We start from the raw sequence: 15,100 nt of genomic DNA, 5'->3' as shown, positions 1-15,100 counted from the left end.
CCCTTCCAGGTCATGGATAAACCACAGTGCTATTAATGTACTACAGGTAGAAAATAAATAAATACAGATATATTATGCAAAAAAAAAAAAAAAAAGATTGTGCACATAATACATCTGAGGTATTACCAATTTAAATAAGGTTTCATGCTAGTTCAAGCTTCGGTGGCTAGTTAAATTCTGGAATTTGCAATAAATAGATGAAGAATGATTACGTATATAGTGTATGTATCTCTTCTGTAAACGTTGTCAGATTTAAACGCAAGAGCATGTTGGGCTAACTCTTACGCAAACCACGAATTTTCACAATAAATACAGCTTCAAAAAGTTGTCGTAAAAAGTTCCTGCAACACTGAAACATTTCTAGAAGGGGCTGTGTGTACGACTGGCAACGTTAGCGAGGAGTATTTCTCAACAGGTCTTTTCATACAAAACACAAAGAAATTCATACGTGAAAGTCTTTTTCCCCTCCCTCCCACCCCACCCCATCATGAAAGTTTAGAAATTTTTGCACAAACAGCAAGAGAACTGATTGTAGCTGCAGTATGTCAAAACGTCCACGTTCTATAAAGACCAAAAATAGTTTGTTTGCTTAGAAAGTTTTGCTGTTGTTGTTTTTTTCCTCCTTATTTTGAGTAGCAACATCATCCTTCTTGTGAAAGTTTGCCCACCCGACTGTTCTTCAGGTTTCATTTTGGCACCGGTCCTTGCCGCCCCAGCCACGTGGGCGTTTCACACTTTCACCGTCTCCATCAGCGATGACTTGATGGCATCCTCCAAAAGCTGATTGTCTGTGAAAGGGGCCGGGGTTTCGGGGACGGATTCTGACAAACCGATGAGGGACTCCAAGAAACAGGAGCCCTGATCTCCAGCTTGCGGGAAGCTGGGGAAATTAGGCAACTGAAACTGTAACGCTGAGAAGTTATCGAGGTTCTCGTACTCCTTTAAGGAGTTGTAAAGGGGTCCCAAGTTATAGTCTGAGAAGGACTGGAAGAAATCCAAGGAGTCGGAGGAAAGGCTGAGGTCGGCGTAGCTCTTGGAGCAAGGCTCGGCTGGGGACGAGGCGCAGCAGGACAGCCCGTCGCACCGCGCGTGGGCAGCATCCTCCAGCAAACCCCCACCGTCCTGGTTGGCATTCTCATCCAGGCACTCGGAGAGGTGGGACAAGTGGCCGGGGACAGGCTTGGCCTCGCCGCCGTGGTCCTCGATGAAGAAGTCAGTGGGGTTGAAGCAACTCAGGTCATCCTGGCCGTGGCTGCCCTCTTCCTCGGCGTCCGAGTCGTTGAAGTGGAGGATGCGGGCCAAGCCGTCGTCGTCCACGTCCGATTGGGATTTGTCGGAGGGGAGGCTCTCGTAGGGCTCCTCCAGGTCCTCGCTGGGGTGGGAGGAGATGGAGGAGTCCGTCATGTCGCTGCTGCAGCTGTTCTCCCCCAGGGCCTCCAGGTCGGGGCTGAACTGGAAGGCGGGTGCCAGCGGCACGGCGCGTTCCTCCAAAGAGCCCTTCCCTGCCGCGCATCCCAAGGGCGGGAGCCGCTCCCGAAAAGGGGGTTCGGCCTCCGCTGCCTTCTCGCTGCTCTGCTGCTGCTTCTCCAGCTCCAGCTTCATGATGGTGTGGATGAAGTGGGTCTGAACGCGGGCCTGGTTGAACTCGATCCTGCCCTCGGTGTTGCCGCAGCCATCTTTGGTGCAGCCGCAAGGGAACGAGGTGTGATCCATCTGGTGCAAGGAGGAGCAGAGAGTTAGGAACGAACCCGGAAAACCACTTGGGACTCACCCACCCCGAGAAGCCAAGTAACAGCTGAGGAGTTTAAAAGCAGACTGAAAAATATCTAATAATAAATGATACCCCACTCCTTTGAAGTGTTGTCATAAAAAAGGTCAGATTTCAGTACAACTGAAGTTAAAGCATTCCAAAAAAAGCAAAATATAACATTCCAAAAGGAGACATAAGGGGGCAATCATGAGCTTGTAGATATCGCATCACGATATTTAGCACCTTATCTCTATCATGACCTTCTGCCCCTTGCAGAGACAAGGTCAATTTCTCAACAGGCATCTGCAGCACCTCGATGTCCCCGTTATCGTCAGCCGCTAGAGGGGAGCTGTGACGTGCACATGGAGCACCCGTCCGCCTGTGCACACCCACCTACACCGCCCCAGCCTGCAGCCACGGCATCGAGGGAGCGAGCGACACCCAGAATAGCCAATATGGCTCCCCCAAGACAGCTGGACAGGCATTCGTAAAAATAAAAATAATATCATAAGGTAACTGAAGATACAGGGATCACCCCGCTTTGCAGGTGGTCTGCACAGCCAGCTGTGAGCTGATGCTCAGCTGACACTCCCACATTCACCAAGGAAAAAAAAACCAAAACACAACAAAACCAAAAAACAATAACAACAAAAAACCAAACACACTAAGGGGAGGAGGAGAAATTGCAGCCTCACACGATGGAGCCGAGCAGCTTTTGTTTGCCAAGACGTTCCCAGGCGGCCCATCCCCAACAGCGGACCGAGCAGCACGGGTCTCGTGGGGCCGGACGCTCACGCTGCAGGCTGGGGCACATCCCCGCGGCTGCAACGTCAGCGTGTGGACGGCTGCACGTGTGTTTCGGGATGCAGACGCTTTCAAGCAGCATCTGCCTCACAGCCTGGGGAGCATCTCCAAGAGCTTTTCCCACCTGCTTCGCTCAAAGCGCAGGTGGGAACAGATGCATGTTACAAGCTGTCCTAACTCTGTCCTGCTTGCTCAAAACCCCTCTGCTTTATTTAACATACACATCAACTGCAGCCGCGGCTTTTCCCCCCTGCCCAGAGGCGAGGGCAGTACCTGACATTTGATGCCTGCCAAGCTGCAGCTGCAGGTCTCGGGGTCGCAGACCTCCCGGCAGTCGCAGCCACAGTCCTCCCGGGACAGACGGATGTTGTGCAGCTCCCGCTTCTCCTCCTTGTCAATCTTCTTCACCCCCACGGCTTTCAGCAGCGCGCGTCTCTTCTTGGCGGGGTAGGGCTGGAGGAAGAAGCCGTCCTCCAGGTCCACGTTGCTGACGTCGATGTCGTCGTCAGAGATGTCGTCGATGGTGAGCTGGTTGGCCTCCTCTGACTCCTTCGTGCCGTTCATGGTTAGCTGAGGGGAAAAAAAAAAAAGAAGGGCAAAGCATTAGGGACCTGTTGGGGACATAGAGCCAGCAGCACCCCCTGGTCTGTGCACAGACTGAAGCACAGAAGGTTCCATCTGAACATGAGGAGAAACTTCTTTCCTGTGAGGTGCCAGAGCCCTGGACCAGGCTGCCCAGAGAGGGTGTGGAGTCTCCTTCTCTGGAGACATTCAAACCCCCCTGGACACATTCCTGTGTGATCTGCTCTGGTGACCCTGCGTTAGCAGGTGGGTTGGACTGGATGATCTCCAGAGGTCCCTTCCAACCCCAACCAGCCTGTGGCTCTGTCGGCAGAAACAAGGAGGGAAAGATCTGCCCCCCATGGCAGCCAACCCCAGGACCAAAATCTGCATTAGAGGCCCCAAAGACCTGACAGACACCTGACACAGTTCAGCAAATTTTCCGCCACCTTTCAAGGGTGGAGAACTGAGTTGAAAATCCCACACCAGAGCCTGTGGTTTTTTGGAAACCCAAACAGGGTTAAGTACTGGTACCCCCAGGCCTTCAGAAAGGGCTGTCGGGCATTGGAACAGGCTGCCCAGGGCAGTGGTGGAGTCACCATCCCTGGAGGGGTTTAAAAGATGCACAGATGAGGTTCTTAGGGATATGGCTTAGTGCCAGTGTCAGGTTAACGGTTGGACTCAATGATCTTGAGGGTTTCTTCCAACCAAAATGATTCTATGATCCCAGACAGGCTCCTACTACAAACCAGCCACTAACTAACGACATCCACCCGCTTCTCACCAACCCGGCCCCACGCTCCTACTCACTTTCCATTTCAGCGCTTCCAACTTCTCCTCTTTCAATTTCTCTTCGAGTTTCTCCCGACGAACATTTTCCTGCTCCTTGGAAAACTCCGCCAGCGTGAACTGCCGGGAGGAGCTGTGTTTGCTCACCATCCCCAGGGTGCAGCCCCCGCGACTAGGCACGCTCGTGAACCCCTGGCAGCGTGGGAAGTAAAACACAGTGACCCGGTCAAACTCCACATTGTTCTTCTTTAGTCGCTTGGTTTTCTTCAGGATGGATGTGGCTAAAAACAGGGAGGAGGGGGGGAAAAAAAAAAAAAAAAAAAGAGTCACAAAGTCAGTACTGCCATCCTGCAACCAGGATAGAAATACTACAAACAGGCTGTAAATATGACAAACAGGCAGGACTTGCAATTACTCTCTCAACAGGGACATGATGGGACAAGGTTACAATGTCGCTTGATGGCTTCTGGTGTTTTAGGAGCTAAGAAGGAAAAAATTTTTCCCGGAAAGGGTTGCCAGGCACTGGAACAGGCTGCCCAGGGCAGTGGTGGAATCACCATCCCTGGAGGGGTTTAAAAGGCGCATAGACGAGGTTGTTAGGGACACAGTTTAGTACTAGAGTTAGGTTATAGTTGGACTCGATGATCCTGAGGGTCTTTTCCAACCAAAATGATTCTATGATTCTACAATGCTTCAAATGTGGGATGAGGATGGAGAGGAAACTAAGCCAAGCCCCAGTGCCTCAGAGTCACTGATGAGATTCGCCCTAAGAAACCGCTGCTGCTTCTCCTTCCCGCTTGGTTTCCTCCAGGAAACACACATTTGCTTATTCTTCATGTGCAGCAGAGCATAACGAACAAGCAACAAACCATCCTACATGCCTGTCTTGCTCTAAACCCAAGTACCCTGCCCCACGTTCAGAAGCTCGTGGTTCCCTCCCAGGATGCTGGAGCACCGACACTCCAGCGCTGCCTGGCTCCAGCTTCTGTGGCAGGGTAGAAAACAGCCCAAACGGCTGTTTTTCTGGCACTTCCTTTCACCACCCACTGGGAGGAACTATGAATCTATAGTTTATTCTCAAGAGACTCGTTTGAGAGCAGCTGCAAAGATGTTAATCTCCGTGCAGGTGATCCCAGGGTAAACACGGCAATACATGACTCTGGTTTATCTTAAACTGCTGAAACACGCTTCACACCATTTAAAGCGAAGCCTCTCCAGAGATACTCCGTTCTGCGCGTTTGCACGTGCAAGTGTAGCAGATGGAGGTGGGCTAATTAGCCAGGGCAGTTTGAGAGTCAATGAGTTTCCACGAGCGTAGCTGGCCATGGAAAGCACAGCAAAACGCTGGATTGCAGAGCTGCCTTTGCTGCTGCAAGCATGACAGTCACACACAAATTCAGTGGTCGGGGTTTTTACCTCCATTCTCTGCTGGTACGTGGATGTCTTGGCTGCTACCATGGAGAACATGGCAAAAAAAAAACAACCCAGAAAGGATGGGCGATCTGAGCCCCGCTCTCTGGATGGCAGAGCCACAGGCAGCCCCACGGCAAAGAACCAGCCGAAAACCCGAGGGGCTCAGCTGGTTTGGCTGGCCCCAAATGCTGGGAAAATGCAAGACTGGACAGCTAGCTGCACCCACATTTCACAGGTCTTGCTGGCGAAAATACAGCATTTCGGTTTCATACGGAAAAAAAACTCAACCAACAAAAACCAAAACGTGTTCAACCAGCTGCGTCAGCAGCTTCTGCTAAAGAGCTGAGGGTTTCACACTGGGCTCTGCAGTCGCTTTGATGATATCTTTGCACTGCGCGTTGCATTTTCATAATAACCTTGACTCAATCTTCTAAAACATTAGCGCTTTATCAAAAGGCGAGTTAACCACCGCGATCATCTATCAGCTGAGCTGCTGCACTTTGGCATTTGCTTCTCCCTCCCCGCATCCCCCCCCCTCTGAAATTGTTTTCCCATCCCTGACCCTTTTCCAATTGAGCCAGAGAATACAAAAAGTTCATTGTTTTGTCACAAAACCTGGGAAGACAAGCAAGAATGAGACTCTTTATTATTACAAGACTTCTAAAGGCTTTTCAGACCGCTGCGTGTTTGTGTATGTCTGCTAAGTGGACCTTAACTGCTGTATTCACTGGGTGTTCAGTATAATTTACTAGGTTGGACTATTTCTCCTCCATGAAGATGGTCCCCTATTGTATCTTTTATTTTTCCCTTCGTATGGCAGATAAGGGATTTTTCAACCTTGTCTTCTGTGTGTTTTCCTAAAAAGCTTTCAAAATTGATATTGCTGGGGAAACAAAACAGCATTTATCTGTAGTAAGAGCAGAGGCAATGTCAAATGTGTCATGTTCTTTGGCAAAGCACCCAGCTTACGTAGAAAACGTTCTGAAATGGTAATTACGCTGCTGGTTAATCATTTTTAAGAACCAGCGTTATGGGCCTTTGCTGTCTATTTAGTTGTTGCCTATGGAATAGGCAAGTTCCATCTGAATATGAGGAGAAACTTCTTTCCTTTGAGGTGCCAGAGCCTGGAACAGGCTGCCCAGAGAGGTTGTGGAATCTCCTTCTCTGGAGACATTCAAACCCACCTGGACACATTCCTGTGTGATCTGCTCTGGTGACCCTGCTTTAGCAGGTGGGTTGGACTGGATGATCTCCAGAGGTCCCTTCCCACCCCAACCAGCCTGTGATTCTGTGAATAGCTTGACAGGGCATTGAAGGATGGTGGGATGGTCCAACCAGCTTGGAGGCACCTGCCTGTCTCTGCACACTCAGGTCCTTGGGCTTCTGATCCCGGAAATTTCCATTTCAGCAAAACCACCATAACGGGATGATACACGCTCGGAGGAAGGGCTGAGAAAGACTACCCTGAATACGCTGACCGACTACGAAAAACAAGATAAATTGGTGTAACGACGCAGAGCTGGTGTTACAGCCACTTTGACCCCTGAAGGTGGGCTCCAAGGCGGTCTCTGCATGAACAGAGGTGACGAACCCACCACCATGCTACAAAAAACCCGTGTGCGGGCACGTTTCATCCCAGAGAAGAGATACTCACGGGTGAAGTTGGGCGTTAAGGCAGAACTGGGCTTGGGCTCCCCGCGGGAGCTTTCCTCATCCGAATCCCAGCCCGAGGACGCCGAGGAGGAGAGGGGGGAGCAGGAGGAGGAGGAGCAGTAGGTGCTGTCATCCCCCAGCTCTTCGTACTTCCTTTTCAACACTCCACTCATGGTGACGCCGTATTTTTCATATAACTGGAAAACAAAGGAGAAAAGCGACATGAAGCGAGGGAAAGGCTGGTAGTTTCTGGTGATGAGCAGGATGGTTTTAACCCCCAGCAAGACTTCTCCATCAGGTCCACCTGGCCATGCAGGTGTGATTCCCTAAAAGTGCTCCTGCCAAAAAAAACCACACACCTTTCTAACACTCTCTGCACACACCTGCTGAATTTCTTTCCCATTTTACGACATTGCATAAAAAAACAACTATCACAGACAACAAACTGTCCAGAAACCAATTCAATCAACACGATCATTATCAAACAATAAGTATTACATTTTGCTTAGCAATTCTTCCACGTTAACTCCTTACCCAGATCGCTTTCTATGCAGTTACAGCTTTAACGTCTCGCTAATTACAAAAATAAGCCCGTTTGCAGAGAACAATCTGTTGGCATGATTTACTTGCTACAGCCCCCTGGGGAAACAGACTTATTAAATGAAGCACTGAAATACGAATATATCAACTGTGAAGAACAGCCCTTCTCCTCACGGTGCCTTTCATAGTCAGTCCCCCATTCAATAAGCTATTCTTGTTTAGGCTGGGTTATGTATCAAGCATAGTAGGAATTACAGACAACACAGCTAATTAAAAACAATGGAATTCTGTACTTGCCGAGATTCCTAAATTTCCTGCATGCTCATCTCAAGGAAAAAAAAAAAAAAAAAAAAAATCCCACAAAGCACAACTTTGTTGCATGGTTTACCTTTGCTTTTATGAAGTTTGTGGGTTTTCTGCCTCCCGAAATACCACAAAAGCCAATACCTTGCCTACAATAGGCCAATCCCACCTAACCTGGGATGCTCTTGCATGGACAATTTCTCCCTTTGGATGCTGGCAACTCCTTACCAGATGCCCCCGCTTCTGCAGAAGTCACTGCCAGCTTATTCTGAAGCCAGTGAGCCGTATCCAAAGCTGAGAACCAGGCTGCTGCCGGAGGAATGATTTGCTTTGAGCCCATCCCACGGGGCTGTAAGGCACAACCAGGGTGGCAGAGATGCAACCCCAGCCCAGAAACCCCCTCCAGCAAGGAAGGGAGAGCCCCAGCATTGTGGGATGCTACCAGCCACCCCGGTGCTTCAATAAAACCAGAGCTAATACCTAAAGCGTCCCTAAAATTCAGATGATACTGGGACAGACACACACAGGTTGGTGACAGTGCAGATACGGGGGTGCCAGACACCCGGTCCCCTCCTGACACCTGAAACTCCTCCACCCGCCAAATTTATTCTTTGTAACTATAGCACTTTCTCACTCTCTTTTGCATGTCTGAGGTTAATTTAAGTCTCTGAAAAAGAAAAACAAAACAAAACAAAACCACAGAACACCAAACCCGCCCTCCTGACAGCCCCAAGCACATCAGCTCCAAACCCTCCACGACGGGATTTTCAATATCGCGACAGCGCCGCACGGCAACACGTCACAGGACGGGAGCACAACGCGGTGCCTTCAAAGCCCTCGTTAATTATGTTTACCAACAGCTTCCCAGAAGACAATGGTCCCCTAAAAGGCCAAAAAAACCCGCCCTGGATGAAGCGGTTCCTCGGCCTGAAGAAGTTAATCATTCACTGCAACGTGCCCACTGGGCTGCTGCATCCCCCACCACCCCCTAAATTTGGGGGCCGGGGAGAGGCAACCCCCTCCATCCTTCCTCCTCCTCAGCGGGCCTGGAGCTGCAGGTGGTTTTACCACAGAGGGGTTGTTGGTTTTTTGGCCTTAATCCCAAACAGATGGGGAGAAGGTGGATTTGGCCACCCTCCAGTCCCGGCAGCACACGTCCTACCTGACACCTGGGTTAACCCCTTCCCAGCAAAGCGGAGCTCGCGGGCAGCCACGAAGCCCAAACCCGGCTGCGATTAAAACCTTTTTACTTCTATTATGTTTTTCTGCCTCCTGCTCTGTCTCGTGTTTGTGTTAAGAAACAACCGGGAGCAAAGAAACACCTCCCAAATCCACGGCAGGGGTCCGATTCAAGGCCTGGGCTGCAGGCAGAGTTTGCTCGTCCCAGCTGACGCCATCACCACAGAATCAATCACAGAATCACAGAATGTCAGGGACTGGAAGGGACCTCGAAAGCTCATCCAGTCCAATCCCCCCGCCGGAGCAGGAACACCCAGATGAGGTTACACAGGAAGGTGTCCAGGCGGGTTGGAATGTCTGCAGAGAAGGAGACTCCACAACCTCCCTGGGCAGCCTGGGCCAGGCTCTGGCACCCTCACTGTGGAGAAGTTTCTTCTCAAATTTAAATGAAACCTCCTGTGTTCCAGTTTGCACCCATTGCCCCTTGTCCTATCATTGGTTGTCACTGAGAAGAGCCTGGCTCCATCCTCCTGACACTCAAACTTTACATATTTATAAACATTGATGAGGTCAGCCCTCAGTCTCCTCCAAGCTCAAGAGCCCCAGCTCCCTCAGCCTTTCCTCATATGGGAGATGCTCCACTCCCTTCATCATTCGTCCACCCAGAGCAGCCAAAAACTTTGCAAAAAAACCCCACAAAAAACCCTAATCAAACAAACAAACAACAACTACACACACACAAAAAAAAAAACCAACAAAAAGCCACACGTGGCTTCAAAAAGCATCAGTTTGCGCCACAAAGCAGCTGCTCCCTGCTCCAAAGGACACCTCCGATGTCACTGGAGAAGGATGTCACCATCCAGCCAAGGGAGGGAGAAACCAGCTCCCCCAAAAGCCCGTAGGACACATGCCCAATGGCAAACACCCTTGGAGATGCGACACTGACCACATCCAAGCCTTGCAGGAGACACCGGAGGGTGGTGGAGCAGCCACGGTCACACCACTGAAATGAGGATAACTCCAAGGTCTGGCCCAAAATAACCCCCAAAACCCACGTGGCAACTGTTTCTACCAGGATCTACCTGGTCTGCAGGACTCCCAGAGAAGCGAGAAGGTGGACACGGCGATGCCGCAGAGCGATGCAGCCCCTGATACTCAGGTCACCTGCAAACCCCACAGCGCCCATCACAAGCCACGTCGCCTCCCCCCAAACCACAGAGCAATTAAAAATGGAGTGTTTTCCTCAAGAGGGATAACCAAAATGACACAAACAACAAGGCAGAGCCAAGGCAAGTTGTATATAAGACCGTGCAATTTTTTTAATCTTTGTTGAATGTTATCATCACTGACTAGACACGTCTGGCAGAAGGATGAAGGGAGGTGTGTGCATCTCCTACAAGAAAATGCCAAATGCATAGAAAAAACACACCCTTGGCATGCTGTCTTATTCAAAACACCTATTGTTTTCTTAATGCAAAGTAAGTGTCGTGCAAACATGATTCTCAATTAATGGGGAAAAGCTGGTGAACCTGTTGCCCACCAGCCAAAAACACATTAATTTTTCCCCCCGTAACGCCATCCCCCTCTTTGCTGATTTACAGCTGCGATGTTTTCCAGGTCAAGTTTTCAAATCCTTCTCAGGAGCTAAATGTGATGTAAAAGGGCTGCACCAATTGGTATCTACTTGTACCCATCCCCAAAAAATCCTCCAGATGGGGGTTTTGCTGTACCCATCCCCAAAAAAATCCTCCAGATGGGGGTTTTGCTGTACCCATCCCCAAAAAATCCTCCAGATGGGGATTTTGCTGTACCCATCCCCAAAAAATCCTCCAGATGGGGGTTTTGCTGTCAAGGCAAAGACCATCCTCTCCCCTCCTCGCCCTGACACTTGGGAGCAGAATTCACGTCAGCGATTTGGATGCTGCCTTGAAACCCATGTCACCCAAACCCCTGGCCACTCAGCCAGAAAAAACGAGAGGCCAATTCAGACACAGCGAGGATATTTTAATTGCGGTAATTCCACGCGTAATCTTAAATCCACATTTATGTCTTACATTGAAGTCACAAAAATGTGTGCAGCAGCATGAAAAAAAAAGAGATATATATTTATATCTATGCTTGCTGTTGCAAATCTCTGCAGGCACCATTGATTGCAGGATTTTACCACCTTCCTTTTTTTTTTCTTTTGCATAACCTGAAATAAAATAATCCTATCTTCCTTTTAGTTGCCAAAAAAGACATTCTGTTCTTGGCTAAGACTTCTTACCCATCTATTTTACTGAAAACAGCTTTTGGAACAAGTACATAATGCAATGGATCAAACCCGCAGGAATTCCTCTCTGGCACCAGAACTCCCACTATCCTGGGAATACTTTCTAACAAATATTTAGCCCAGATGTGCATTCCTTTCTCTTTCTCTCCCTCCTTTTTTTAAGCATTAAAGTTGGGGGGTGGAGTGGGTGGGGGTGGCTGTCTAGTTGGGGGGAAGGGAATCGAATCTGCAAAGTCCCATTTCTGGCGCTCAGCAAGTCGCAGGGCAAAGCCCTAATACACTGGAATGCGAGGAATTAATGTTTTAACTATCCTCCTCTTGGACGACGTCTCAACAGTAAATATTTCGAGTAATTTAGATTTAAGAAGGTTTGGCATTTGTTTAGCCAAGCGCAGAGGAAGGCAACTAAAACCCCGACCAGTGTCCAGTTAGTCTGTTTATAAGAGACTGCACAAAGAGGCATCATGGCTTTGCGCAGAAGTATGTAGAGATGTTTCAGCTCTTTATTTTGGGGCTATATATGTTTTTTTGCACCAGTGCAAGCAAAGCAAAACAAACTTCTCCCAGCGAGTCTAGCGGCTGCGTTTGCTTGTGCCACAACTCCCACGGTATCGCAGAACACCTACGCGCAAGGATATTTCACATTTTGGGCTTTCTGTCGGTGGAGCATCCTAAAGGATAGAAGGATCCCAAATTCATGCATGGGCTATTGACAGCAAACTTTCTTCTGCAAAGCAATTTGGGTAAAGCAAACAAACAAAAAAACCCCCTCAAACCCTAGGGCAATATATGAAAAGTATTTCTTTCCGAGCGACTTTTTGAGCCAGTTCGTCGCCTTTACAAGCATAGGGAGCTGCCTACAACCCGGGGAAGCCAAGGTGGACTCTTCCCGACACACTGGGAGCGAGTTACCAACTGCTGAGCCGTGAGTCAGAGCGGCTCGCGCTCCCTCCCCCAGGGCCGCAGTGGCTGTGCAGGTCTAGCAGGAGTAAATATTAGTTTAAAAAAAAAAAAAAACACAAAACCACCACTGCATATTTTAGCCAGGTACGGCTACCAGCGTGACTCGTGGAGCAAACCCGGGGAAGTTTTCGGGGCGGGCGTTTTATTCGCGCGCTGATGTTCATTGCGGGTTGGGCGACCTTGGGGTGCAGGTATCGCCAAAAACTGGTGTGGAGCGGAGCTTCCCGCTGAGCTATCCCAGACATTTGATGTCTGACAGCAGAGGTGAGTCCAGTAATGCCGCTGGGTTACTTAATAATCACCGTGCTATCAACGCTGATTCATTGCTCGTTCATTTAACTACTCTAACTCTTTACATATTTACTTAAGTGGTTTCCCTGTGACAGCCTCTGTGATGACACCACTTCCCAATTTCGGGGCTGACCGGGGCGGGGGGTCAAGGTGATCGGGATCACCCCGCCAGGACCCTCCAGTCCCCGCGTGTGTCCCCGGCCACGCAAGCTGTGCTTTCCAGTTCAGACCAGATTATTTTCACTCAGCTGGGTCTAAGGTTTCATAACCTTGCTCCAGTTAAAAATAGCCTCTGCCTACTATGCAACAGCAAAACCCAACGCACCCCGTGCCACGGAGCAGGAGCATGAATCAGTTCGTAGCACCACGAGTTTATTCTCCTGCCAGAAACTAAACAGGCAAAACACCTTCCCCAGGAAAGAGCATCAGAGGCATTTACTCCATCTACTAATTTTCAGAAAGCCACAAAGAAAAGGGCTTTTCAAGATTTTTCTATCAAGCCCTTATTTCTCACTGGCCACTTGAAAGGTAAATAATTAGCAAATACATTAAAGGTTATCTGACATGGCCCAAATGAAACGAGGTTCAAATGTACTCGGTGCAGATTGTTCTGTAATAAATATGAAAACAGAGAAGTGTGCTTTGTCTAGGAAAATCCTCTATTTGATTACACCTCATGAATAATTCACACCAGGTTTCCATATTTGTCCTCCTGTAGGTACATGCCGTGCACTACCTTGCCTGCTATATATACGACCGCATTTCCTGCGCTGAATTATTAAAGGCTTGCCGGGAGCTGCAGAGTCTCTCCGTGCGGAGAACAAACGCGCCATCCCGAAAATAAACCCCCCCAACCTTGATGGGCTTCATTTGCAAACTGCTCAGCAGAGGGGGAAATATATATATATATATAGTGGGAAAAAAAAAAATAATAGTAACTGTGGATGAGTTCCCTGTAACAACCGACAAGACTTTGAGGTTTGTAAATGGCCGTGAGGTTTTTCTCTCCATCCCGCCGAGGCGTTGCCATTACCAGACGTTAGTAAGGCAGGGCTGCTTTAGGAAAGGGTTGTCCCTATGTGTCAGCCTCTTCCTACAGCGACATTATGTAACTCGGAGGTGACAGACACTTTTGAGGATGCCGGGGGGGGGGAAACACACACAAAAAAACCCAACGCGCACTGAGAAAATTTAGTGGTTTGGGTTGTGTGAGGTGATTTTTTTTTCTCCTTGTCTCAGGTGCTCAGTTAAATCCCCGATTTTTTTTTTTATTCCAGTAGGTGGGGGGGGGAGGGAACCCGCTCTCTATCGGCCCGTCTGTCCATCCGTGCGCCGGTCGGTAGGTGTTGCTGTAGCGACGGGAAAGCATCCCCAGCCGGGCAGATTTGGGGAAGAGCGAACCGGCAAGGCTCCCCCTCTGCCTCCCACCCCCCCGCCAGCCTTTCTTTCAACATCAGAAAATTGGAACCGCAACCGTAAAGATGGAGCAGAGCCTTAACTGACGGGGGGGGTGGGGGGGAGAAACTCGGCGCTACTCTAAATAAATATATAGGTATTTATATGAATATAGAGCGCGGGGTTTTCTACCGAGGGGAAAGTGCGGGAGGGCTCGGGGAGCAGCGAACCCCCCGCCCCCAGGGAACGCGGTCCCGCCGCCCCGGGGGTCCCGGACCCTCCCGCCGGGCCAGCCCCAGCCCCAGCCCCAGCCCCGCCGGGCTCCTCTCGCCCCCGGGCAGGAGCAGCCCGGCCAGACGGCGCCGCGGCGGCGCGCCGGCCCGGCTCTGGGCGGCGGGGAACCGAGACGGACCCCCCGACGGCGGAGCAGCAGGACGGGCTCTGCCCCGCACCCCCGACAGCCCAGCACCGCGCCGGACACCGCACCGGACCCCCGGCGGGCAAGCGCCGAGCCGGCTCTAAACCGGACCCCGCGACGGCCGGACACCGCGCCGACCCCCCGAGCCGGACGGCGGAGCACCAAACCTCTCCCCGCCGCGGCGGAGCCCGCAACGCCCTCCCACGCCAGCCCCATCCCGGCGCCGGCCGCCCCCGGGCCGGCCCTACCTTCGGCGGCGGGTCTCGGCGCGGCGGCTCCGGCTGCAGCGGCGGTGCCTGGCGCGGCGCCTCCCGCTCTGCCGCTGCCGGGGCTGCGCCGCCGCCGCGCTGCCCTTTTTCGTCAGTGGAAAACTCCGGGCTCTGACGCAGGCGGTGACAGGAGCGGGGCCGGCGTGCGCCCGGCCCGCCCGGCTTCCCGCTCCCCCCCGCCCCGGGGCGGGGCGTCCCCGCGGGCCTGACTCAGCGCCCCGCCCCGCCCCGCGCTGCGGAGCGACGGGAGGGAGATTGGGGAACGGACACAGCTGGGGGAGGCACAGAGGGTGGGGAGCCACGGGCAGGCGTGGTCCCTGAAGTGAATGTGGGTCCCAAGGGGGGTTTGGGTCCTACAGGGAGTTGGGGACCCATGGGAACAGCTTGGACCCCCAAACAGATTTGAGACCTATAGCGAACTGGGGACTCGGAAGGGGTTGTTTGGAGCCGAAAATGGATGTGGGTCACATGGGAGGTTTGTGTCCCACAGTGAGCTGGGG

General features: G+C 51.1%; 1 protein-coding gene across 2 annotated transcripts; it reads right to left on the bottom strand.

The window, feature by feature from the left end:
• Positions 1-485: 485 nt before the first annotated feature.
• Positions 486-14,747, bottom strand: CSRNP1 (cysteine and serine rich nuclear protein 1). 2 transcript variants are annotated; one of them, XM_065630039.1, is made up of 5 exons: positions 14,580-14,747; positions 6,972-7,167; positions 3,926-4,185; positions 2,828-3,124; positions 486-1,713 (listed from the first exon to the last, which is right to left on the bottom strand). In XM_065630039.1, exons 2-5 carry the CDS (start codon positions 7,141-7,143, stop codon positions 730-732), a joined length of 1,713 nt encoding a protein of 570 aa, XP_065486111.1. In that variant the 5' UTR covers positions 7,144-7,167; positions 14,580-14,747; the 3' UTR covers positions 486-729. The 2 variants fall into 2 exon arrangements, with proteins under 2 accessions (XP_065486111.1, XP_065486110.1); XM_065630038.1 differs by lacking the exon at positions 14,580-14,747 and having other exon boundaries at positions 6,972-7,194.
• Between the last annotated feature and the right edge of the window lie 353 nt (positions 14,748-15,100).

The sequence above is a fragment of the Caloenas nicobarica genome, chromosome 2, assembly GCF_036013445.1.
Source record: "Caloenas nicobarica isolate bCalNic1 chromosome 2, bCalNic1.hap1, whole genome shotgun sequence".
NCBI classification, from domain to species: Eukaryota; Metazoa; Chordata; class Aves; order Columbiformes; family Columbidae; genus Caloenas; species Caloenas nicobarica.
The sequence above is the reverse complement of the archived record's forward strand: the minus strand, read 5'-3'. Positions and strand labels throughout refer to the sequence as shown.

Coding starts and splice junctions, on each gene's coding strand:
- CSRNP1 (XM_065630038.1), bottom strand. CDS start 7,194: ATGTCGCTTTTCTCCTTTGTTTTCCAGTTATATGAAAAATACGGCGTC. Junction 4,186..6,971: donor CTTAACGCCCAACTTCACCC/GTGAGTATCTCT, acceptor CCCTGTTTTTAG/CCACATCCATCCTGAAGAAA. Junction 3,125..3,925: donor TGGAAGCGCTGAAATGGAAA/GTGAGTAGGAGC, acceptor TTTTCCCCTCAG/CTAACCATGAACGGCACGAA.